This window comes from Bison bison, unplaced genomic scaffold (genome assembly GCF_000754665.1).
Source record: "Bison bison bison isolate TAMUID 2011002044 unplaced genomic scaffold, Bison_UMD1.0 scf7180017862979, whole genome shotgun sequence".
In the NCBI taxonomy this organism is placed as follows: Eukaryota; Metazoa; Chordata; class Mammalia; order Artiodactyla; family Bovidae; genus Bison; species Bison bison.
In genome coordinates this window covers 2,367,385-2,391,221 of record NW_011493551.1, presented here as the reverse complement: position 1 = coordinate 2,391,221, position 23,837 = coordinate 2,367,385, and the positions used below count along the sequence as shown (strand labels likewise).

Here is a 23,837-nt window from a genome sequence, read left to right as displayed (position 1 = left end):
ACAGAAGCTGGAATCAAGATTGCTGGGAGAAATATCAATAACCTCAGATACGCAGATGACACCACCCTTATGGCAAAAAGCGGAGAAGAACTAAAGAGCCTCTTGATGAAAGTGAAAGAAGAGAGTGAAAAAGCTGGCTTAAAACTCAACATTCAAAAAACTAAGATCAGGGCATCCGGTCCCATTACTTCATGGCAAATAGATGGGGAAACAATGAAAACAGTGACAGACTTTATTTTCTTGGGCTCCAAAATCACTGCAGATGGTGACTGCAGCCATGAAATTAAAAGACGCTTGCTCCTTGGAAGAAAAGCTATGACCAACCTAGACAGCATATTAATAAGCAGAGACATTACTTTGCTGACAAAGGACGGTCTACTCAAACCTATGGTTTTTTCCAGTAGTCATGTATGGATGTGAGAGTTGGACCATAAAGAAGGCTGAGCGCTGAAGAATTGATGCTTCTGAACCATGGTGTTAGAGAAGACTCTTGAGAGTTCCTTGGACTGCAAGATCAAACCAGTCCATCCTAAAGGAAATCAGTCCTGGATATTCATTGGAAGGACTGATGCTGAAGCTCCAATCCTTTGGTCACCTAATGCAAAGAACTGACTCCTTAGAAAAGACCCTGATGCTGGGAAAGATTGAAGGCAGGAGGAGAAGGGGATGATAGAAAATGAGATGGTTGGATGGCATCACCGACTCTATGGACATGAGCAAGCTCTGGGAGTTGGCGATGGACAGGGAAGCCTGGCATGCTGCAGTCCATGGGGTTGCAAAGAGTCAGACACGACTGAACTGAACTGAACCTGCAATACAGAGAGTCCTGGTCACTGAAGGCAGCTGCCCCTCCAGCCAGGTCTTCCCAACCAGGAGCAAGAGGAGGCCCGGGAGCTCAAAGGTAACTCAGACAGTCAGGAAGAAATGAAAAGTGGACCTCTCACTTGGACAGGCGACCGGGAGAGAGACCTGAGGTCACACCCCAGGCCCCAGGGTGAGAAAAGGTAGCCTCTGGAAACCACAAGAGGAGCAAGAATTTATAAAATTATCTCTTAATGTTATAACTCTGTTTAACTTGTGTTGTGTAAGGTTTTATTCTCTTTAAGAGGTGTCAATGACATTCTTCTTTAAAGGTTTCCTTTATTCTTTGTATTTACTGAGATAGAGTTGGTATGCAATATATTCTTTTTTTAATTTTAAAGGAACATACACCGCCTGCATAAGATTCATCTAACATGAAAATTGAGTGAACAAATGTGAAGGATTTCTTTGACCTTATCTGCCATTTTCTCTTCTTTCTGTGAGTTTTAAACATACATTAATTCCAAAGGAATGAAAATTATAAAGATTTCAATATATAAAAAATGAAGACAAACTAGGATTAGCATTCTCTCAGCAAACATGCCCGAAGTGAACTGGAACTCTCAGAACCAAACACAGACCCGGCTTCCACCACCACCAAACGGCAACACAGAAGCCCCCAAAGACAGAGGAAAGAAAATCAGAGTGAGGGTACTGAGTTCAAGCAAATGCCGCTGGCTTAGTCCTTGATAAAGCACATTTAATAGGATAAAGGGAGCACAGACGTAATAACAAAGCCACTGACACCTACATTCTAAAGAGCAGTATCAGTGTATATAAGGTGAGCCCTCAGAGGAGAAAGGCAAATATAAAAATCAACAGCTAAGTTGCAATGTATTCAGAACTTCAATGCATGTTCTTTTGCTCTAATTGGGGTATTTCACAGTTACAAAATGAGGTTAACTAATTTATGAGCTGCTTTTATTTTTTAATGAGAGTTATGAGTAAGGGAGTGAAATAACCTTTCTCTTCGTCTTAAAATTGCAAACACTCCAACTTACACCACCCTAATTAGACCTCAGACCCATCTACTTGCTCTACCAGAGCAAAAGCAAATTAAAAGTCAGATCTAAGGCCAATCCCATCTCAGAAATAAAAACATTACACAGCCACTGAGGTCACTTTCATTTAAAGCCTTTTTTTTTTTTTAATTAAAAAACAAAAAAGATTTCTTTTGGCCACGCCCGAGCAACACGTGATTTCTTAATTCCTCCACCCCCAGGGATTGAACCCACGCCTTCTGCAGAAGTGCAGAGTCTTAACCACCGGACCACGAGGGAATTCCCCGATTCTTCCATTCTATCTGATGTCTTTATTGACACTCTGTTCATGGAGACCCACTTACTGGAGTAGCCGATCCCAGAAGAGAGAAGTCTTAAAAATCAACTACGGCTCCAGGCTTCAGACCTCAAAGAAGCTCAAGATTAGGTCCTTCTTCAAAGTCAAATCCTCTTTACTGAGAAAGAACAACCAAACACACAAACGAACCTGACAGCCACTTTCACAGACCAGTGCTCCATCTCCCAGCGGCTCGGAGGCCACAGCTCCTGGGGGCTTTTTAGGCCCAGTGCTCCTCCCCCAGCCAACTTTTTCAATCCCACCACATCCTCAGATTTCTAACTTCATAAAATGGAAAAATCCTAACACATTAGTGCCAAGAAGTGCTGATAGACCTGTGCCAGAATAGGAAAAAGGCAGGAGATATATATACAGATATATAGATATATAGATATTTTTTAAGGATATATTTAACTTTTGCACTTTGCCACAAAAAGGCAAAACACACATACACATATATGCAGGTATATACATACCCATGCTTGTGTGCACAGGGGCACGCACATATACACAGCAGAAAACACAAGACAGCATAGCCCTGTGAAGCCCACACACTCCCCTGAGGAAGACCACAGTTCATCGCAGCTAGCTGGTCATGATGGAACTACAAAGCCGGCCCCTTCTGACACCACCTCCCTACCCCTTACGTCGACAGCACAGTCATCTAAAAGTAGAGAACGTTGCTCTGGAACCCTGACAGCTCATCTCTAGGGATAATGCCATAAATTAAAGGAGTTCTGGGGCAAACAAGAGAAACGGGGGGCCTTGGACAGAGTTAAAAATAAAGTTCCAATTATTTCCAGACTGAGGTTAAGAATGAATACTCTGTAGCACCTCGAGAAATTAACCCAACTCTACTCGCCCTGTCTCCAACCTGTCTCTCTCAGGCATCTGAGCTGGTTGAAGGTCTTTCCTAGAATCTGATGACCTTCTCCCTAGAAATACACACATGTGCCTGCACAACTTTACAGGCAGGGTCAGGAGAGTCAATAACCCCTACAGCACCACGCACAGGCTCTAGATGAAGAACAACTGCTCTTTAGGACAAGCTGGTTTTATGTGACTCCCATTACCATGCAATATTAAGAACACAAGACCTTTGCAAAAAAAAAAAAAACTTTATTTTTTTTTAACTTGAATCTAATCCAACTTTTAAATTTAACCTCCAGTCTGCACCAGGAAGAAACATCAACCAGACAAATCTAGGTAGGAAATTCTCCAGCACACTCAGCTGAGCCTCCAGCACATCAGTGTCATGAAGACCATTTCAACAAGAAAGATCTAAGGGACATAATAACTGCACAGAATGCATGGCCCTGGTTTGGAGCCTGATTGGGCCAAAACAATGGTAGATGACATTCTTGGGGCAACTGAGGAAATGTGAATATGAACTGGGTATAGGGTGATATCAAGGAATCACATTGTTAATTTTGTTCGGTATGATGTTATTTTTTTTTAAGCATTATTATTTAGAGACAAACAGAAGTGTTTTGGGAGCAGAATTGCATGTATTTGTAATTTTAAATACTTTAACAAAAGAAATAAAGTGAGCTGAAAGGAGAAAAAACTTACCGAGGATGAAAATCAAAGCAGAATAGGAACAAAAAATTTTGAGAGCCATAAGCCTAAAGGATTAGTGAAAATAGTACCTGTTTATTCATAGATACTTGTTTGCATCCTAATTTTAATATAAATTATGCTAATATTGGGAGAGAAGGAAAAAAGAAAAAAGCATGCTTCAGCTAGAAGGCCCAATGGTCAAGGCTAGGTAGCAGTCCTGGGATACGAGCTTATCCAGCCACAAAGAAGAAACCCTGGTGAAAGACCAGATGGTTCCCAGTGCCTGCCTCTCCTGGGTTGGGTCTGAGATAAGGGGTGGACCAAGAATAAGCCCAGAGGCCCAGTAGACCTCCCAGAACTGCTCCTCAGCAGGGCAGAAAGGACAGCCCAGCCACTGCCTAAGTGGCCAGTGCAACTAAAAGCAGGAAGGCAAAAGGCCCAGCAGGTTAGAGTAACTCTAAATAAAATCTGTACCTGAGCAAATACCGGACCCCATCACCGGCGTCCTTCAGGGGTTCCAGGTAGACCTCAAGCCGCTTGTAGGACAGAACCAAGTTGAACAGATCAAATGCCGGCAACTTGGTAGGAACAGGTAGAGACTCCAGGGTAGCCTCGGGGACCGTGCTGGGGCTCACCTCCGGTCCACAGCCCTCTCGCTCTGAGGTCTGCATCCTGTAATCATAAGAATTCCTGACATTTGCACTGCACTTCCAATGCTCAACACATTTCTACCTGCATTATTTCATGTGGTGCCATAACAAACCTATAAGATAGGCAGGGCTACAGGGGGAAAGCCCATTTCACAGAGAAAGATATTCAGCAAGGCGAAGTGAGTTACCCAGAGACAGCTGACCCCTGAAAACATGGGTTTGAACTGCACGGATCCACTTATATACAGATTTTTTTTTAATAGTAAATACTACAGTTCTAAATGATCTGCAGTTGGTTGAATGGTGGATACGGAGGAATGGCAGGAGGGCCTACTGTAAGTCATACTCTGGTTTTTGACTTCACAGTCAGCACCCAACCCCTGCATTGCTCACGGGTCAACTGTATAAAATCCTGCTCTTCTGACTCTCCATCTACTGTTCTTTTCCTCCACAGATCAATGAAGAGTATAAGCAATAAAGACCAAACACACATGGCTACCGGTGGGAGGCAGCCTGGGGTCTCAAGAGAAACGATGTCCTGAAATGTTCTTCCACTTTTTCCCTAGTTAATTCCTATTCATCTTTCAGGTATCAGCTTAAGCATCACTCTCTGGCTCTGAGAAGACTTTGCCAACATCCCCAGTCTGGACTGGGAGACCCTACCATGCTCACAAAAGATCATGTACTCACCCCTAACGGCACTTATCACACCAAAGCAAAACTCCGTGCTTTCTTGCCAGTCATCCCTCTTAACCTTGACTTCCACCAGGTTAGAGACTGTCTTCCACTGTTTATGCACACAGTGGGAATGCAATAAATGCTCGCGGAATGAAGGAATCAACTGCTCATCCTCCAGGAACCCAGAGCTTTCTTCTGCCCGGGTTAACCTTTCCCCCGCTCCCTTCAGTTACCAACAACTTTCTGAACCAACCCTGCCCGTTACCCTCCTCCCCTTTTCCCCTCCTGAACCCCACGCGGCCGTCATTACCTTCCACAACACTCCATTCCCTTCCTTCTCGGATGCGGAGAGCCACAGGCGCTCTCATTCTCTTTCCTAATCTCAAACTCTACCGAAACGCTAAGTTTAAGTAAACAAGGAGGCAGAGCCTTGGCGCACAGCAACAATAGGGAGTCCAAGGGTAGGGGCTTCGATCTGGGACGGCGGGGGGAAGCGGGTGTTTGAAGGGGAGGGTGACAAAGGGGCCATCAGGAACCTGAAGTCCCCGCAGGCGGAGCTAGGACCCAGGGCGGGCGCGAGGAGCACGGGAGGAGGTGAAGCAAGTCTGCCCCGGCAGGGGCCGGGCCATCATCTCTGCAGGTCAGGGAGGCTGACGCGGCCCAGAGGACCAAACCAGAGAAGGCCACACCCAAGGTCCCTGGGCCAGCAGGTGGTGGCCCCCGTGGCGTTCTGGCGCCCAACTCCGCACAGTTGGCAGACGCACCAGGGTGGGGAGGGGGTGGCACCTCACCTACCCGGTCGCTGCGTTGATGGGGAGGGGGCGGGGACGGCCAGGAGGCACTTGATAGGGCCACTGGACCCCGGAACGTTTCCTCAGGCCCGCCCCACCCCGACGACGAACCTCTTCCCAAGGCCGCTCTGAAGTCGTAAGACTGAGACCCTCCTCCGCCTTCCCCTCCGCCGCCACTTCCGGGACGCGATTGCTCTCCGGCGCCGAGCCCTGACGTCATCGCGCCCGCCCGGCCTCCGGCTCCGCTCCCGGTTTAGCTCCGCCCACTCTGGGACAGGTGAGCCCCGGCAGCCGCACTGCGCCTGCGTAATTTTTCTTCTCCGCCCGGGGTCCTGGCTTAACTCTAGTATTACCCGCGGTTCGCTAAACCCTGGGAGCTTCTGCGAGGGGATTCTGCCCCTCGTGGCCCCCGCGTCGCTTCTGGCAGGGAACAGTTGAAGTGAAGATAATCTGAAGAATTTATGTCTGCATCCTCTCCCCACCAACTTTGGTACTTACCTGACTCCCTGTGGACCATGATCTTACAAACGGCAGAAACCATACCCCTGCATGCCCGATGCCTAGCAGAGAATGCAATTCTGTTCAGTGTTTCCTGAGTAGCTACTGTGTACAAGGTCCTGGGCAAGTCCTTCCCAATTCAACCCACTTCTCACTGTGTTGCCCAGTTAATCGCCCTTAAAGCTGCCTTTGCATTAATAATAACATTAGCCTTTATTTACGGAGGACTAACCAGGCGCCGGGTACTGGACTAAGCTCTTTATGTGCGTGCTTGCTAAGTCACTTCAGTCGTATCGGACTCTATGCGACCCTATGGTCTTTAGCACGCTAGGCTCCTCTGTTTATAGGATTCTCCAGGCAAGAATACTGGAGTGCCTTGCTGTTTCCTTCTGCAGGGGATCTTCCCAACCCAGGGACTGAACCCGCATCTCCTGCATTACTGCTGCTGCTGCTGCTAAATTGCTTCAGTCGTGTCTGACACTGTGAGACCCCATAGACAGCAGCCCACCAGGCTCCTCTGTCCCTGGAATTCTCCAGGCAAGAATATTGGAGCGGGTTGCCATTTCCGTCTCCAATGCATGCATGCATGCTAAGTCACTGTGAGACCCTATGCACAGCAGCCCACCAGGGGGTTGCCATTTCCTTCTCCACTCCTGCATTACAGGCGGATTCTTTACCACTGAAGCATCAGGGAAGGCCCGATCTTATCTAGTTCTTTTCCAACAACCCAATTATTAGGGTTATTGCCATTTCATAGATGAGGAATCTGAGATTTGTCAAGGAACTTCAGTGTCTCTCAGCTAGTATGCTACTGTGAGCTGGAATTTTAACCTCACGGGTCATCTGATCCTGCCCACCCCCCAACTATACCATCACCTCCTTAGTCTGTATTCACTGGCCTTATCCCCTGCTACTCCCCTTCCCAGGCCTCTTCACTTCATCAGACTGAACTCCTCTACTGTTACCTTCAAGCACCCCTTGCACTCTGATCTTACATTGCTTGTGCTGTGAGCTCAGGGAGGAATGCCTTTCTCCCACTTGTACTTGGGTCCAAATCCAACCCATTCATCTAAGTGAAAAGTGAAAGTGTTCATCACTAAGTCAGTGTCTGACTCTTCCTCATCCTGTGCATGGTAGCCCGCCAGGCTCCTCTGTCCATGGAATTCACCAGGCAAGAATACTGGAGTGGGTAGCCATTCACTTCTCCAGGGAGATCTTCCAGACCAAGGGACAGAACCTTCGTCTCCTGGATTGGCAGATGGATTCTTTACCATCTGAGACATCAGAGAAGCCCATTCATCTAAGCAGGAGTCAGATGCTGCACTCCTTCCCTGATTGCCCCAGTCGGAAGTAATCACTTCCCTCTCCAAACAGCCAGAAGGTAGACAGATCCAAATCCCCCACTGACCACTAAGCTGTATTTAGAAATCTCTCTGCTCCTGCTTCTTAGAGGAATGGGCCAGGCTTTGTGGCTGGGCCAGGCTTTTCTGCTGGACTCTGCTTGTCCTTCTTTAGAATGAGGCTAGGAAAAGCAGAGAAAAGAATATTTTTTATACAGTAACTGAAATTCCACCATCAGTAATTTACTCCAAAGGTAGATTTCAGTTTCTTTACAATCCCTCCTCCTTGGGTCTATCTCACCACTGGCCTGAAGCTGACTGTAGCTAGTAGTTTTATTGGTTTTCTCTCTTGGCAGCTATGAAATTGAGGGGTATCAACTCCCAGACATTATTTGAGGAAAACATTGGAGGATAAAAAAAGGCTCTAGAGATCAAAAAGGGAAAACAGCCACAGCCAACATCAGCGATCAAAGACTTCCCCTGGTCAACTGGATTCTGCTTTGGGAGCCTGATTCTCATTTTTCATAATCAAGTTCTCCAGGTTCCTTCTTTGCTTTCACCAGCATTCTGAGTCTTCACTTTTTGCCTCAAATCCTGGTGCCATTGGTGTTTTCCCCTGGATAGCTGATAGGTGGAAGAGACCAAAGGAGAAAATAAAATAGAAAAAGAGGTTAATCAATACCTTGTGTGCGTGCTAAGTTGCCTCAGTCATGTCCGACTCTTTGCAACCCCGTGGACCATAGCCCGCCAGGCTTCTCTGTCCGTGGGATTTCCCAGGCAAGCATACTGGAGTGGGTTGCCATGTCCTCCTCCAGGGAATCTTCCTGACCCAGGGATTGAACCCAGGGATTGTCTCTTACATCTCCTACATTGGCAACATTGGCAGGTGGGTTCTTTACCACTAACGCCACCTGGGAAGCCCAATTAATACTTAACATGACATTTTTTTAAAGGTTAGTCCTTTCCAGTTTGTTGTGATCCACACACACAAAAAAATAAATAAATAAAGGTTAGTCTTTGCATCTATAAGCAAAGGTGTATGTGACCCACATAATCGGACTTCACTGTGGCTCTTGGGCTTCCCTGATAGCTCAGCTGGTAAAGAATTCACCTGCAATGCAGGAGGTCCCAGTTTGATTCCTAGGTAGAGAAGATCTCCTGGAGAAGGGATAGGCTACCCACTCCAGTATTCTTGGGCTTCCCTGGTGGCTCAGATGATAAAGAAGCCACCTGCAATACAGGAGACCTGGGTTCAACCACTGGGTTGGGAAGATCCCCTGGAGGAGGGCATGGCAACCCATTCCAGTATTGCCTGGAGAATCTTCATGGGCAGAGGAGCCTGGCGGGCTGCAGTCCATGGGATCACAAAGAGTGGGACACAGCTGAGCGACTAAGCACGCACGCCCATGGCCCTTGGAGAAATGTCAGGTAGAACTATTAATTGCTAGAAAAATAGATGCTGAAAGAAAGGAATGGCTAAGCACAGCTTTCTCCACCAGATGGCGCTCTCACCCACTCTTACACAGACGTTTCAGAAGCCTTTCTAAAATTGGGGTTTCTGGCGGTGGTCTCTCATGCCACCATTTCTACATATACCAGATCTTCTCATGCTCTTAGCTGCATTCGTTATCTCTTGTTGTGTCACAGATTATTTCAAAACTTAGTGGCTTAAAACAATAATAGGAAAGGAAAGAAAGGAAATTGAAGTCGCTCAGTCGTGTCCAACACTTTGCTACCCCATGGACTGTAGCCTACCAGGCTCCTCTGTCCATGGGATTTTCCAGGCAGTAGTACTGGAGTGGATTGCCATTTCCTTCTCCAGGGGATCTTCCCGAGCCAGGGATCGAAACCAGGTCTCCCGCATTGTAGGCAGACGCTTTACCGTCTGAGCCACCAGGGAAGTCCCAAAACAATAATAAATATATATTATTTGGCTTTGGGGTGGTTTTGGTCTGGAAATTACCAGCATGTTAGTGAGTGGTTTTGGCTGAGGGGCTTTGTGAGACTGTAGTCAGATGTTGGCCAGGGCTGCTGCTATCTGATGGCACTGCGGGATTTACTTTCCCACGTGGTGCTGACAGGCTTATGCTGACAGGCTGGCAGGGGGTTTCCGTTCCTCTTCACTTGGGACTCTACAGGAGGCATCTTGAGCATCCCCACCACATGACAGCTGACTTCCCCTAGAGCAGGAGATCGAAGAGGGAGCAAGGCAGGAAGCCACAAGGTCTCCTGTGCCATATCCTCAGAAGTCACACACTGTAACTTTCACAGCATCCCATTGGTTTTTCGGGTCAGAACTAGTCAACGTCCAGTGCCTAATGGGAGGAGTATATGAAAGCATAACCACCAGGAAGGGAGGCTACTTGGGGCCGTCCTCGCTGCCATCTTGGAGGCTGGCTAATATGTGCTGCTCTGCTGGCTTCAATTACACTCCCTTCCGCCTCATCTCCTCAGGCTCACCTTTTAACAATCCAGCTTGAGTATCAGGTTCTTTGTAGAGACTTGCCGGTATCATTTCTCACTTCCTCCTCTGTGTTTGCACAGACTCTTTCATCTCTATAGAGCCGTTATCATCTTACATTTCTTTTTTCTTTTCTTCTTCTTCTTTTTTTTTTTCTGGCCACACAGCTTGTGGTAACTTCTTTCCCCGACCAGGGATCAAACCCAAGCCCCTGCAGTGGAAAGGCAGAGTCTTAACCACTGGACAGCCCGTAGGAAGTCCTTTCAGCTTGCATTTCAATATTTCTCTTGAACATGACTATCTATCTCCCTCATTGTGCCCTGAGATCCTGAGAGCAAGGGAGACTATGACTTGACATCTTGCCAGTCCCACTTTCTGCCAAGTATAGAGCAGAGCCTCGGCGTAACAGGTACTCAACAAATACTTGTTTTAAAATAAATGAGTAACACAGAAAACAACAAGTGTTCATGAGGATGTGGAGAAAGCAGAAGCCTTGTGTGCTGTTGGCGGGAATGTAAATGGTGCAGACTGTATGGAAAACAGTTTATGGCACTTCATAAGAAATTAAGCATAGCATCACCATATGATCCAACAATGCCACTTTCGTGTATACACACAGGAGAGGAGGAAGCAGGGTCTCAAAGAGATATGTGTACTCCCATGTTCATAACAGTTTCAATCGCAAAAGCTAAAATGTGGAAGCAACCCAAGTGTCCCTTAAGTGAGAGATAGATAAACAAAGTGCAGTGTATCTGTATACAATGGACTATTTCTCTTTAAAATGTTAGGAAATTCTGACACAGGCTACAATGAATGGACCTTGAAGATATTAATGCTGAGTGAAATCAGCCAGTCACTATATGATTACACTTACACGAAGTACCTAGAGCAGTCAAATTTATAGAGACAGAAGGTATTGAATAGTGGTTTTCAGAGGCTGGAGGAAGGAGGAAAAAGGATTTATTATTTAATGAGCATGGACTTTCAGGGTTTTTTTTTAATTTTATTTTATTTTTAAACTTTACATAATTGTATTAGTTTTGCCAAACATCAAAAGGACTTTCAGTTTTGAAAGATAAGAAGAGTTCTGGAGATGGTTGCCCAATAGTATGAACATACTCAAAACCAGTGAATTGTACATTTAAAAAGTGATTAAGATGGTATGTGTATTTTGCCACAATTTTAAAAAAAATTAAATGAAAGAATGATAAAGTGTGACATACCCATTAGTGGACTATTATTTATATTTATCATAAAAAGTAACAAAATATTGATATGTGCTACAACATAGATGAACCTTGAAAACATTATGCTATGTACACACAAAAGATCACATATTCTTTAATTCCATTTATATGGAATGTCTAGAATAGGAGAATCCATAGAGACAGGAAGTAGATTGATTAGAGGCTGCCAGTGACTGGGTGGAAGAAGGAATTGGGTGGAAGGAATTGTTGGAGGAAGGAACTGGTACAGTGTTTCTTTTTGGGGGGATTGGGATGGAAATGTTTTGAAACTGGATAGTGGTAACAGTTGCACATCTTAGTGAGTATACTAAAACCACTGAATTGTACGCTCTAATATGGACAATTTCTTTGTGACATTTTATCTTAAAGGAACTGTTTCAACTTTTTAAATAAACAAATGAAAGAAATATTTGACTGGTATGTATTTTTAGATTCTCTTTACTATTTGGATTTTCTCTAGTATTTAAACTTATTATTTGGGTATATTTTTGGATTAATAGCTCACTGCCATTACTCTGAAAACTGTTCAATAAATATATCTTTATGTTCTTGTACCTGGGAAAGAAGTCCTCATGAGTAATGAGTTTTCCAGCTGTGACACAGTGAGTTGTCGGACAAACACAGCAAGGAAATGAATGTCTGCTGTTACACTCTTACTCAACAGCTCTTGGCAGCCATGAAAACAACCATTCATCAAACACGGGCACAAAAAAAGTCTCACAGAGCAAGGCAGTGAAACCCTCAGCAATAAAACCTGTGGACTGTCCACCCGAAAGTTCCTTTCCCTCTTCCAGGGTATAGAGCTGGAGCCGAGCAGCTGATGCCCCACGAGGGACTACATTTCCAACCCCCTTACATATAGATTAGGTCATGTGACTCCCCAAAGGAAGAGTGTAGTGATAAATGCCACTTCTAGTAAATTCAGAAATCTCCCAAATGCCAGCTCAATGCAGAAGTGATGGCTAGGCCACAAGATGGAAGGAGCCCTTAGTCCCTGAATCATTGCATGGTGGAAACCTCCTAATGGCCTGGAATATCCACAATGGACAGCTAGGTGAGGAAGAAATAGAATTATATGTGAACAATAAATAGGCTTTTATTATAGTTTCAGTTCAGTTCAGTTCAGTTCAGTCACTCAGTCCTGTCCGACTCTTTGCGACCCCATGAATCGCAGCATGCCAGGCCTCCCTATCCATCACCAACTCCCAGAGTTCACTCAGACTCACGTCCATCGAGTTAGTGATGCCGTCCAGCCATCTCATCCTCTGTCGTCCCCTTCTCCTCCTGCCCCCAATCCCTCCCAGCATCAGAGTCTTTTCCAATGAGTCAACTCTTCGCATGAGACACTGAAATGTTGAGGTGTGTTTGTTACAGCAACTTAAAACCAATATTCATTCATTCTACCAAACGACCACTTATTATGTGCCTTTCATGGGAATATAGAGAAGAATAGCGTAGAGTTCTTCCCTCAAGTTCTCATCTTATCAGTAAATTGGAAAATTAGATGAGAGAATTAGTGGGAGAGATGACTTAAAGTGCCACCAATGGAAGAGCAATAGATAACCCACAAAAATACCTGCGAAGACCAGCTACCATTAAGACATTGAGAAAATTAACCAAGAACTTCCTTAAAGGGATTTCTCTGGTTTCCTAGTGATTAGAATTCCAGGCTTTCAGTCCCCAGTTGGAGAACTGAGATCCTGCAAGCCATGCACCTCAGGCAAAATTAAACAACAAAAAAACCCCAAAGCTTTCTAAAAGACATCAGGTTCAGGTTAATGTGTAGACAATTTTATTAAACTCATCAGTAAAATTATATAAACTATTCTGGAAAACAGAACAAGACAGAAAACTTTCCGATTTCTTCTGAGTCTAGAATGACCATCCCTGATACAAATGTCAGGCAAGAGCACATACACACAAATAGACAAATTACACCTGGAACAAGGCCAATAAAAATAACAACAACAACAAAAATACGCCTACCGCACAGCTGAGCCATTCCACCGCTAGGTATCTACCAAAGACAAATGTCCACACAAATATTTGTGCATGAATGTTCACAGTAGCTTTATCTGCAAAAACCGAAAACTTGAAACAATGTAAATATCCATCAGCAGGTGAATGGATAAGCAAATTATAGTATATCCATACAATGGAATAATACTCAGAGGTAGCTAAAAATAGATGAACTATTATTACAACAGTAACATGAATGAATCTCAAAATGAGGGAGTATAAGAGGTCAGACTGCCCCCCCCACCGGAAAAGAAAAGGCACATATTGTACATTCCATTTAGATAAACTAATCTACCATCACGGGACAGAGATGAGTAGGTTTGTGGGGTGGGGAGATGGGAAAGGGAAAAAGATATTACAAGGTACAAGGGGACACAAAAAAGCTTTGGGGAACTATGGATATGTTCATAGCCTTAATTGTGAAGGCTTCACAAGAATACACATGTCAAAATTCACCAGAATGTACATTTAAACCATGTACAGTTTAATGTATGAGTATACCCTAATAAATCTGTGTGCATATGTGTATATATATATACATATATGTGTGTGTGTGTGCACGCAAAGTCGCTTCAGTCATGTCCCACTCTTTTGTGACTACATGGATTGCAGCCTGCCAGGCTCCTCTGTCCATGGAATTCTCCAGGTAAGAATACTGGAGTGGGTTGCCATGCCCTTCTCCAGGGGATCTTTCCCATCCAGGGATCAAACTCGCATCTCTTATATCTCCCACACTGGCAGGTGGGTTCTTTACCACTAGCACCACCTGGAAAGCCATATATATATATACATATAGGCAAGCACTTTACCTCTCCGAGCATCTTTGCGAACTGTGAAGAAACTGGGACATGTGTCGTCTTTATTACTATTAATGCCATTATCAGTAACAATATCATCATTTTTATTATCCCTATCACAGTCACTACAAAAAAAGACCCCATCACCTCAGTCTTCCGGCCCACTATCTTAAGATCATTGATGGAGTTCATCAGGTTTAACTTAAAAGGAAAAACAAACTCAGCAAGTTCACTAGTTCCTAGGGATGGCTGGGAGGAGATAGAAACAAGCTGAAAAATACAACAGAGTTTACCAGGATGTGAGGAAATGTTGTGAAATGCCCAGATATGCAATGGCTAGGGAAGTCAAGCAAGTAATTGTTGCTGGAAACGCCCCGTGTTCCTGGGCTAATTTTGACTTGAATGCAATCATTGAAGATCCTGCAGACATGTAATGAGGAGAGTTTGTGAATGTCCCACTGCTGACACCTGAAAACTCATGGTCAGTTTGTCTCTCCAGAGGGACTGGAACCCCAGAAAACAAGATGAAAATAGAGAGTCCTTTCAAGCTGAAGAGTCAGAACTGCTTGCAGCACAGGGGCTCAGCCAGGAGACTGCCAAAAGGAATTAAAAGGAGAGCAAGAAGGATCTCAGATTCCATAGGAAAGAAGGCAGTCCTGAACTTCAGGAAAGTAGCAATAATTTTTTAACACTTCAATGCCATCTTTTCAAGAAAACTTAAATCTGGATACAAGAAAAAACAGGTAGAGGATTCAATCTATGGCTGGTGAGATTGGGAATTCCAACCCAAAATATAGGACAAGATTGTAAAAGACGGAGTTCAGTATACAAAAGTTCAGGGTTGGGTCAGACAATCAGACCTATGGCACGGGGTTTTGAGAGGGAGAAGGGCTGGGTGGAGGAGCAGTTTTATAAATGCTTCTGACATCTGTCCGGCAGACAGAGGGACTGTCTCCAGGGCCTTAGGAGAGTGACCTAAGCCCAGTGAGCTGATCAAACCTGAAGGCCATTATCCAACTTCATTTTAAAGCAGGAAAAGAGAAGTTGAGATAATTCAGGCCTGTAATAACATAGCTTTCCTTCCTGCCTTAGCTTAAGACAGAACTATTACAAAAGCTAGTGCCGCTCTGGGTGAAGTCTGGATGGCCAGGAGAAACGGTCTGCTGGGAAATCCTCACAGCAGAGCGTGGTAGCTTAGATCTGACTTTGCATCTTGTTTCTGTTACTTGGTCAAGTGCCCTGGGGAAATCAGTTTACCCTTCTGAGCTTGTCTCCATGTCTGTTAAATGGGAGCTTTTAATACCACATGGGCTGGTGAGAATGATAAGGATGTTACATGAGGCATCCAACATGTTCTTGAAAAGTGAAAGTGAAAGGCACTCAGTCCTGTCCGACTCTTTGTGACCCCATGGTCTATTCCATGGAATTCTCCAGGTCAGAATACTGGAGTGGGTAGCCTTTCCCTTCTCCAGGGGATCTTCCCAACCCAGGGATCGAACCCAGGACACCCACATTGCATGCAGATTCTTTACCAGCTGAGCCACAAGGGCTGTCCAAGAATACTGGAGTGGGAAGCCTATGCCTTCTCCAGCATGTTCTCGGCTCATTGCGAACACTTGGTAAAGTTAGTTCACTTTGTTCCCCCTTCTCATCTTTCTCAGAAGTGCTTTACCTGGGGCATCAGAGAGCCCCCTTCTGGACTCCTGGAGATGACAGCAAGAACAGGCTGCACACCCATCCCTCCGCTCTGTCCCACCATGCTGGCATCAAGGAGCAGAGGGACTGCCTCTGGGAGCTGGCCCTCACCACAGTGCTGGCAAAGGAACATCACAGCCTTGGTGCCTACAAGATCCCCAAACCCCCCCAGTTCGAAAAGAATTGGGGTCATGGAACAGGGAGGGCAAAAGGGCTTACTGGAATTTCCTCAGGCGGATGAAGTTGGTGTGGAGGCCCACACCGTCCTGCGGGCTGTTCCCAGAGTGCTCCCGAGGTTCTGGCCACGTCCCCAGCATACCTCCCCTTTGCCATGTACGGTCCAGAGAGGGTCAGGCCCTGCTCGCCTCTCTTCATCTGCCCCTACTCACCCCAATCCCTGGTGCTCTTCTCCCCAGGTCTGGCCGTGAAGTGGAATATGCCCACCCCTCTGCTCCTTCCCCTCCTTGCTACTCTTGGCACTCTGGGCACAAGGAACACAGAGCTGGGCAAGTCACGTCCCTCCCAAGTTTCTAACTTTTCATCAGTTTGAAAAAAAACAAAAGGACCAGTTTATACTATGATATCCATGGAAAGCAGCCTAGGGAGTAACAGTTAGCCAATATTAGATACTACACTTGACCTTAGACAAAAGGCTGAGAAGCAATAGCCAATATTAGAATGTTACAAATGATCCTGAAAGCCCCCCAAATTCTTGCAGTTTCTGACTATTTATGTAGACATTTAAAAAGGGCTAGCAATGACACCCCACTCCAGTACTCTTGCCTGGAAAATCCCATGGATGCAGGAGCCTGGTAGGCTGCAGTCCATGAGGTTGCTAAGAGTCGGAGATGACTGAGTGACTTCACTTTCACTTTTCACTTTCATGCATTGGAGAGGGAAATGGCAACCCACTCCAGTGTTCTTGCCTGGAGAATCCCAGGGAAAGAGGAGCCTGGTAGGAGGCCGTCTATGGGGTCACACAGAGTCGGACACGACTGAAGTGACTTAGCAGCAGCAGGGCTTCTCAGGCCGCACTAGTGGTAAAGAACCCGCTTGCCGATGGAGTTGTAAGAGACGCAGGTTCAATCCCTGGGTCGGGAAGATCCCCTGAAGGAGGGCAGGGCAACCCACTCCTGTATTTGCCTGGAGAATCCCATGGACAGAGGAGCCTGGTGGGATACAGTCCATGGTGTCAGAAAGAGTCAGACATGACTGAAGCGACTTAGCACATGCACAGAGCTATATTATTATATTTACAGAACATGTAGAAAGGGTTAGAACTTTATTATTGTTTAATTTTTAAAGCAAGCTGTGGAAGAGTGTAAATGTGTGTGTGTGTATGTATGTATGTGAGTAAGCATCCATATGTTTAATTAGTTATAAAAATTAAGGAAGAAGGCTTAATAGTGAACAATAGCTTATCTCAGATATGAGATTAGGATGATCGAATGACTTCATTTACTTTATATACTTAAAAAAAATTAATAGGTATATATTGCTATTTTATTCTACAAATAGCAATTGTAACAAACAAAAACAATAAAAATACAAATACTGCTAACAAGACTTTTCTCTCATATCCCTGCTCTTTCCTTTTATGTCTGGAAAGAAATTCTTTTTTTTTTTTTGGAAAGAAGTTCTTAATTCTTACTCACCACTGGCCATCCCACTCCCTATCCCTAGAAAAGCAGGAAAAATAATAGAAATGAACAAATCCCTCAGATTCCCCAGACCCAAATAGTCTCAATTAAGTCCCCTAGGAGCAGTGTCTTATTTAAAAGTGCCCCTGGCATTAAACAGGAAATATCAGATTAGGCCATTCCTGCACACCTGGTCTCCACAATCGAAAACCAAACTCCCCTTCCACCTCAGAGCCTGCCAGAGGCCCATGGGGCTTAGCAACTGGCTGCCTGCAGAGGGTAGTAAAACAACATCTACCTTCCAGGCTCAGTCTTGCCATTTGCCAGCTGTGTGGCCATAGATCGGAGAAGGCAATGGCAACCCACTCCAGTACTCTTGCCTGGAAAATCCCATGGTCAGAGGAGCCTGGTGGGCTGCCGTCTATGGGGTTGCACAGAGTCGGACACGACTGAAGCGACTTAGCAGCAGCAGCAGCAGTGGCCATAGATAAGGCCCTTCTCTCTGGGACTCTATTGCTTCTATTGAACAGGCAGTGCCAACCTCTAGACTGGTGACAAGATCAAATAAGATAATGCAAGTAAAAGCACATTTTCAATAGCAAATGCTCCACCAAGCTAAAGTAGAGCAGGGGCTTACCTGCCTTTGCATAAAGGCTACTTTTTATTTTCATGATATTCATGAATTGACACAGAGGGAAGAGGGGAGAAAAGGAAGATCCTGGGCAACTGGTAGCATTTTCCTCCATCTGGAAATCCAAACCATGGAGAGGAGGAGGAAAGAGAGAGAGAATCAGAAAGAGTCAGACTATGCTGTATATTGAGGTGGGTGCTTCGGAAGAGAGTGGGTGTGGAGCACACACAGTATCCAGTCTCTGCCTGGAGCTGTTCTAGGTGGTTCTGCCAATAGAACTCTATGTCCAGGCTACAGACTTCAAGCCCAGGTCACAGGAGGAAGGTGCCAACAAGGAAGTCTGTTAACTACCCTCCAGCCCTTTCCAGGGCACCTCAGTCGGCAGGCTGTGGCTGGAAGGCAGAGACTGGGGACCAGATTGGGTGTGTCCAGGAGGCAACACCAGACCAGGCACAGTGGCCTGCAGGAAACACCCAGAGCCTGGGCTCTAAGAGACCCCACTGTGGCCCCAGTCAGCTCTGTAATGCTAGGCAAGGTTCCACTCCACCTGGAGTTCATTTCCCCCTTCTGTAAAATGATGGGTTTGCACCAGAACAGGGTCCTCTGGCTCTGTCACCATAGTCATTCTGTGCCAGTCCATCAGGCAGTGGAGCTCCCCAAACAGAGGGCCCATTGACAGCCAGGGCAGGAGCTTCTGGAATTCCCTCCAGCCTCAATCAGGGACAGACATAGTTTTATTCCTCTGATTCCTGTGTCCTGCCTTAACTGGAAACCTATGACCTCATTTTTCTTTCCCTCCCAGAAAGAAGGGGAAGCCAGGAAAGCAGAAAGGAGGCAGACAAGTGTGGCAAAATGTGATGATGGAAGGAGGCTGGGGGACCTGGCACAGAGTGGGCAGGAGAGAAGACACATACACTCAGATCAGACAAACCAGTTTATTCAGAAAAGCGTATCCGTCATCATCACTAAACTACTGAATGAGGCACTTCGGTCCCCACTCCCTACCCTTCCTCACCCACCCTCTCTTTTGGCCTTCGCAGAACACCAGAGAAATCCTCTCCTGGGCCTGCAAGTGGTCCCAGACTTTTGGGCTGGGGACAGCCCACAGCAATCTCAGGTTGGATAGAGTCCTGGAGTCCAGAGAGGGAGGCCAAGGAGGCTGCCTCCAGAACTCAAAGTTCCAGACCAACTTCAGATGGCCTTGCCCACGGCCCGGGTCCTGGAAGGGAGCAGAAGATGGTGTGGGGCCGTCTTCAGGTCCTTCCCACATCTTGGAGAAGCAGTGGGAGGCCAAGCAGGAAGGCACAGCTAGCAGAGCCGGTGAGCTCTGGAATGTTTCAGGCACGTGTGGCTGGATAAGGTACCATGAAGGCCAGGGAGACGTCTGCTCCTGAGTAAGGTCATCTGATCACAGACAGAGCACCATGGGCTTGAGGCTAAGAAGAGGTCCTCAGCGGGCCGGATCTGAGCTGCAGATGAGCTGTGATGATCTAAAATAGAGAAAAGCAGCATGTGCTGGAGCTTAAAAGCCATTGTTTAGGGTTCAGGGGTGCATGGCTCAGTTCCAGGTGTCTGGAAGCTTGTGCCAAGTCACAGACACAAGCAGAAGGGGGATTTCTCTATGTCAAGGCAAAATGAACCTTCACCATCTTGGCTGTTCCACTGAATACGTCATACCCCAGGAAAGGGAGCTGCTGAGCAAAGACTGTTCCCCCTTCCCTCATCCCTCCATGGCCAGTGAAGACACTGAAACCTTCTGCTGGCCCAGGGAAGTGGGCCCTAGGAGACACGGGCATGACCTGCTCTGGGAGTCTCCATGGCCTCAGCAACATGGAAACTTGAAACAGAAGAAACAAAGTCGCTGGGCTTCCAGACACCCCCAGCACTCCAGCAGAGCCCACCCCCCGGCCCTGGCTGGCACCAGCGGTGGGATCTGAGGAAACAGGCGGGGGTGGGGTGGGGATGGGGGTGGGGGTGCGGACAGCACGGCAGGCCTGGCAGCAGGACTCCAGCCTGAGACGCTGAAGGGCTCAGGATTTCCCAGAATTTCCCAGAGGACAGAAAACAACGGCAACAATCACACGAACAATCACAATTGTAATGGGTATAGAGTTTTAGTTTTGCAAGATGAAAAAGTTCTGGAGATGGGTGGTGCTGATGGTCATACAACAATGTGGATGTATTTAACGCCATTGAACTGTTCGCTTCAAAGATGGTTTCAACGATCAATTGCATGTTAGAAATATTTTACCACAATTACAAAAACTTTTTTTCTCAAGATAACCATGGGGAATTCCCTGGCAGTCCATGGCTAGGACTCAGCGCTTTCACTGCCAAGGGCACAGCACAGGTTCGACCCCTGTTCAGGGAACAAAGACCCTGCAAGCCACGTGGGTTGGTCAAAAATTTTAAAAATAAGTAAATCAAAAATCAAGATAACCATGTTAATGGTATCTAACATGCATTGACACCCTATTGAAATACAGTACAGCCTGGTTCTGGAAAGGTCAGGCTGCCAGGTTTCAAATCTGAGCTTCACCACTCACCAGCTGGGAGACTCTAGGTAAGTTACTTAACCTCTCTGAGACTCATATTCCTCATATAGAATATGGAAATAAGAATAGAACGCAGCTCAAGAGGCTTAGTGAGAGAATGAAATAAATACACTGAGTCCTTTGAGTAGTGCCAGGCACACAGTAGGGCTGGAAAGATGCAAAGTGGTGACTCTGTAAAACTTACAAAAGCACTCCACACCCTCACTTAGATCTCATCACAGAGAAACCGAAGACATCTCCACTAAGCTTTACAAACATGCTCACAAAAACATATTCTGACCTCCTCTATTCTAGTTTCTAATCCAGAGAGGGTCAAAACTTTTCCAAAGAGCAAACTTCTGAGGACTTGGCAAAAAAGTTGAATTGTCACAACTCTGGACATTGTGGTTATTACTGACATCCCTTCAACTTGCTCTCTGAATGAAAACCCTTTAGCTGTTAGAAAAGGAGGGGTCTCTGAGCTTTTTTATTCAAAGGTCTATGATCTCTCCAGAAAGCCAAGAAGCATCTTACCTTACAGCTGGCCAGCTGTTCATCCCAGATCCAGAGTGTTCTCTGTTTGGTGTGACCCACTGCTGCCAGTTGCTTATGGTCAATGTCAGCATCTCTTAGGGGTGATATTTCTTTTGACTGGGAAACCGGGAAACCATCTGGATAAACTTGGCTTCATTTCCCCAAAAAAACGTAAAGTGGAAGTCACTCAGTAGTGTCCACCTCTTTGTGACCCCACAGACTATGGAATTCTCCAGGCCAGAATACTGGAGTGGGTAGCGTTTCCCTTAGTAAAGGAATGTTCAAATCCACTGTCCCCCAGGCTACCGTTGGCCTGGCAGGGGTGGCTATCTTATCTTTTACACAGGGAGTCTCAGGTTCTCTCTGCTATAGAAATTCCCTGGGAAGAGAGGGAGTGCCCCACCTCTTCAAACAGACCACAGCCAATGGGCTGGGCCCCTTGCTGATAAATGAGAGTCAGGACTACAAGGAATATAAGGTGGGAGAAACTGATCCCAGTCCAGAGGCACTTAACACTGTAAATTCCATTACTCAGGGGCCTCTTTCAGTGCAGGACTTCTCAGAGCCTTTGATATGCTAATGAGCATTGTGAATCTTCAAAAAAAGGGAGAAAGCACCTTTGACAACCCCCCCTGGCCTTGAAACCATCCATTAACTAGCTCCAGAGCCAGGATTCCCAGAAGCATCCAAGACTTTAAAGTAAACACTGCTAGACAACTCTTGACTTGGGGTGGGAAGATGGGGTTCTAATCTTTTTCTGGCTGTTCCCAAGGGCATTATCTTAGTCTCCATCTGCAAAAAAGGGTGGGGCTCGCCTAACATTCCTTGACGGTGACGTGGGATCCCTAACGCAAAAAGATACAGGGAGGTGGGGATGGAACAGAAGCCGGTGAGAAGAAGGCTGGGAAGGTGAGGCCAGGAAATCAAGTGGGCGGTACGGCCAGACCTGCTTGAACCCCGACGACAAAGGCGGAACAGGCAGAGGAAAAGGTCACAATCCACGGGCACTTCCTATCCATCTTCACCGTTGCAGATGGGCCCCAACGCAAGACATCAAAGCACCGAGGGACGGCCCCAAAGGGCTGCGCAGAGTACCCGCGCAATCCCAGACTAAAACCACACCCGTCGCTCAAGTTGAGACCAGCGGAGGCCAGTCCCCGGCTCCGCCCGCGGCGGCGTGCCTGCTTTTTTCAGCACTCGGGGCTGTAAGGAGGGCCGGGGCGAGGGGGCGCTCTGCCCAAAGCGGGGCGGAAGGGAGGGGGCAGCGGCGCCGCCAGTATACAGATTCCACTTTGGGAGCCTCGCCCGGATCTACGCGGCGCCTGTCCACGTCTTGCTCGCGGCCGGGAAGGGGAAGAGGAACCGCGAGGCTTCGCCTCAGGGCGGCCCATCTGCGAGTGTGTGTCCGCCCCCTCGGATGTAGCCCATGGGGTCCCAGGAGACCGCGCAGCTGTCCCGGCTCTGGGCCGCGGCGATGCCTTGGGGGCGGGAACTGCGATCGGGGCTCTGGGGTACGGGAGGCGACGGGAACGCGGGGCGAAGGGAGGGTGCCAGGGCGCCCGAGAGCGGGGCGGCGGCAGCTGGAAGGACGGGTGCCCAGCCCCGCGGCGCGGCGGCCTCACGCCACCTCCCGTTCGCCTTGGCAGTGGCGGCAGCCTCCGTAGAGCGCCGAGAGCAGGTAGAGGCCGAGGCAGAGACCGCCGCAGACCGCTGCCGCCAGGAAAGCGTGGTAGGCGCAGGACATCTGGTAATCCTTGAGGTTGCAGTAGCTGTGACTCTGCGTCTGCCCGATCATGATGCCCATCGCTGCGCCGTAGAGCGCGGCCGCCAGCAGGTCGTGCGCCACGTTGACCACCAGCCAGCGCGAGCCCAGCACCGGCACCAGCTCCTGCTTGCCCAGCAGCGTTAGGAAGTAGAGGGCCAGGGTCAGCAGCCAGAAGAGCACGGACACGAAGAGCGCGAAGTGCACGGGGCCTTGGTACCGGCTGGTGGCGATGGTGATCCAGAAGGCGGCGCCCGCCAGCAGCTGCAGAAGCCGCAGCACGCCCAGCGGGCCGCGCAGAAAGGCCCGCTGCAGGCTCACCGCGCCGCGGGCCGCGCGCGCCTGGGGCGGTGGCTGGCGCGGGGGCGGCGGGAGCATGGCCCCCGGGCGCGGCGGCGGCGGCGGCGGCGGCGGGGCCCCGAGCAGCGGAATGGCGGCGTCTGGCTCGCGGGGATGGGCCCGGCGGACGTGCCCCTGACGCTCGCTGCGGCCTCCTCGCTCCTCTCCGAGTCCTCCTCTCTTCCTCTCCCCTTCTCCCCTCCCTTCCTCCCCGCTCTCCTCCCCGCAGCCCTCTCTTTCTCCCTTACTCTCTCTCCACCCCTCCTGCCCGCCCTCTCTCTTCCCCCACTTCGTCTCCACCCCCACGCGCTCCTCCCGGCTTCCTGCCTTCTCTCTTTTTGGGCCTCGTCCACCAGTCGCCAAACTCCCAACTCGGATTCCTTTCTCCTCGGGGCAGGGCGGAGCGCACCCAGCAGGACGCAAGTCTTCCTTTCCGTCCGACTGGGAAAAGTTTATACCACA

The 23,837-nt window shown here is 47.6% G+C and overlaps 2 protein-coding genes across 5 annotated transcripts in view; both read right to left on the bottom strand.

The window, feature by feature from the left end:
• Positions 1 to 6,074, bottom strand: part of ZFYVE27 (zinc finger, FYVE domain containing 27) — a 22,673-nt gene extending 16,599 nt beyond the window's left edge. The window contains exons 1-2 of one of the 4 annotated variants that reach the window (XM_010833082.1): positions 5,879 to 6,074; positions 4,234 to 4,431 (exon numbers count right to left, since the gene is read on the bottom strand). In XM_010833082.1, coding sequence (XP_010831384.1) covers positions 4,234 to 4,430 — 197 coding nt within the window. In that variant the 5' untranslated portion in view covers position 4,431; positions 5,879 to 6,074. The other 3 variants (XM_010833081.1, XM_010833083.1, XM_010833080.1) reach the window with 3 other exon arrangements.
• A 13,053-nt stretch (positions 6,075 to 19,127) lies between these two features.
• On the bottom strand, positions 19,128 to 23,593 carry MARVELD1 (MARVEL domain containing 1). The gene is made up of 2 exons (XM_010833079.1): positions 21,275 to 23,593; positions 19,128 to 19,696 (listed from the first exon to the last, which is right to left on the bottom strand). The coding sequence occupies exon 1, from the start codon at positions 23,412 to 23,414 to the stop codon at positions 22,893 to 22,895; it is 522 nt and encodes a 173-aa protein (XP_010831381.1). The 5' UTR covers positions 23,415 to 23,593; the 3' UTR covers positions 19,128 to 19,696; positions 21,275 to 22,892.
• Positions 23,594 to 23,837: the final 244 nt, after the last annotated feature.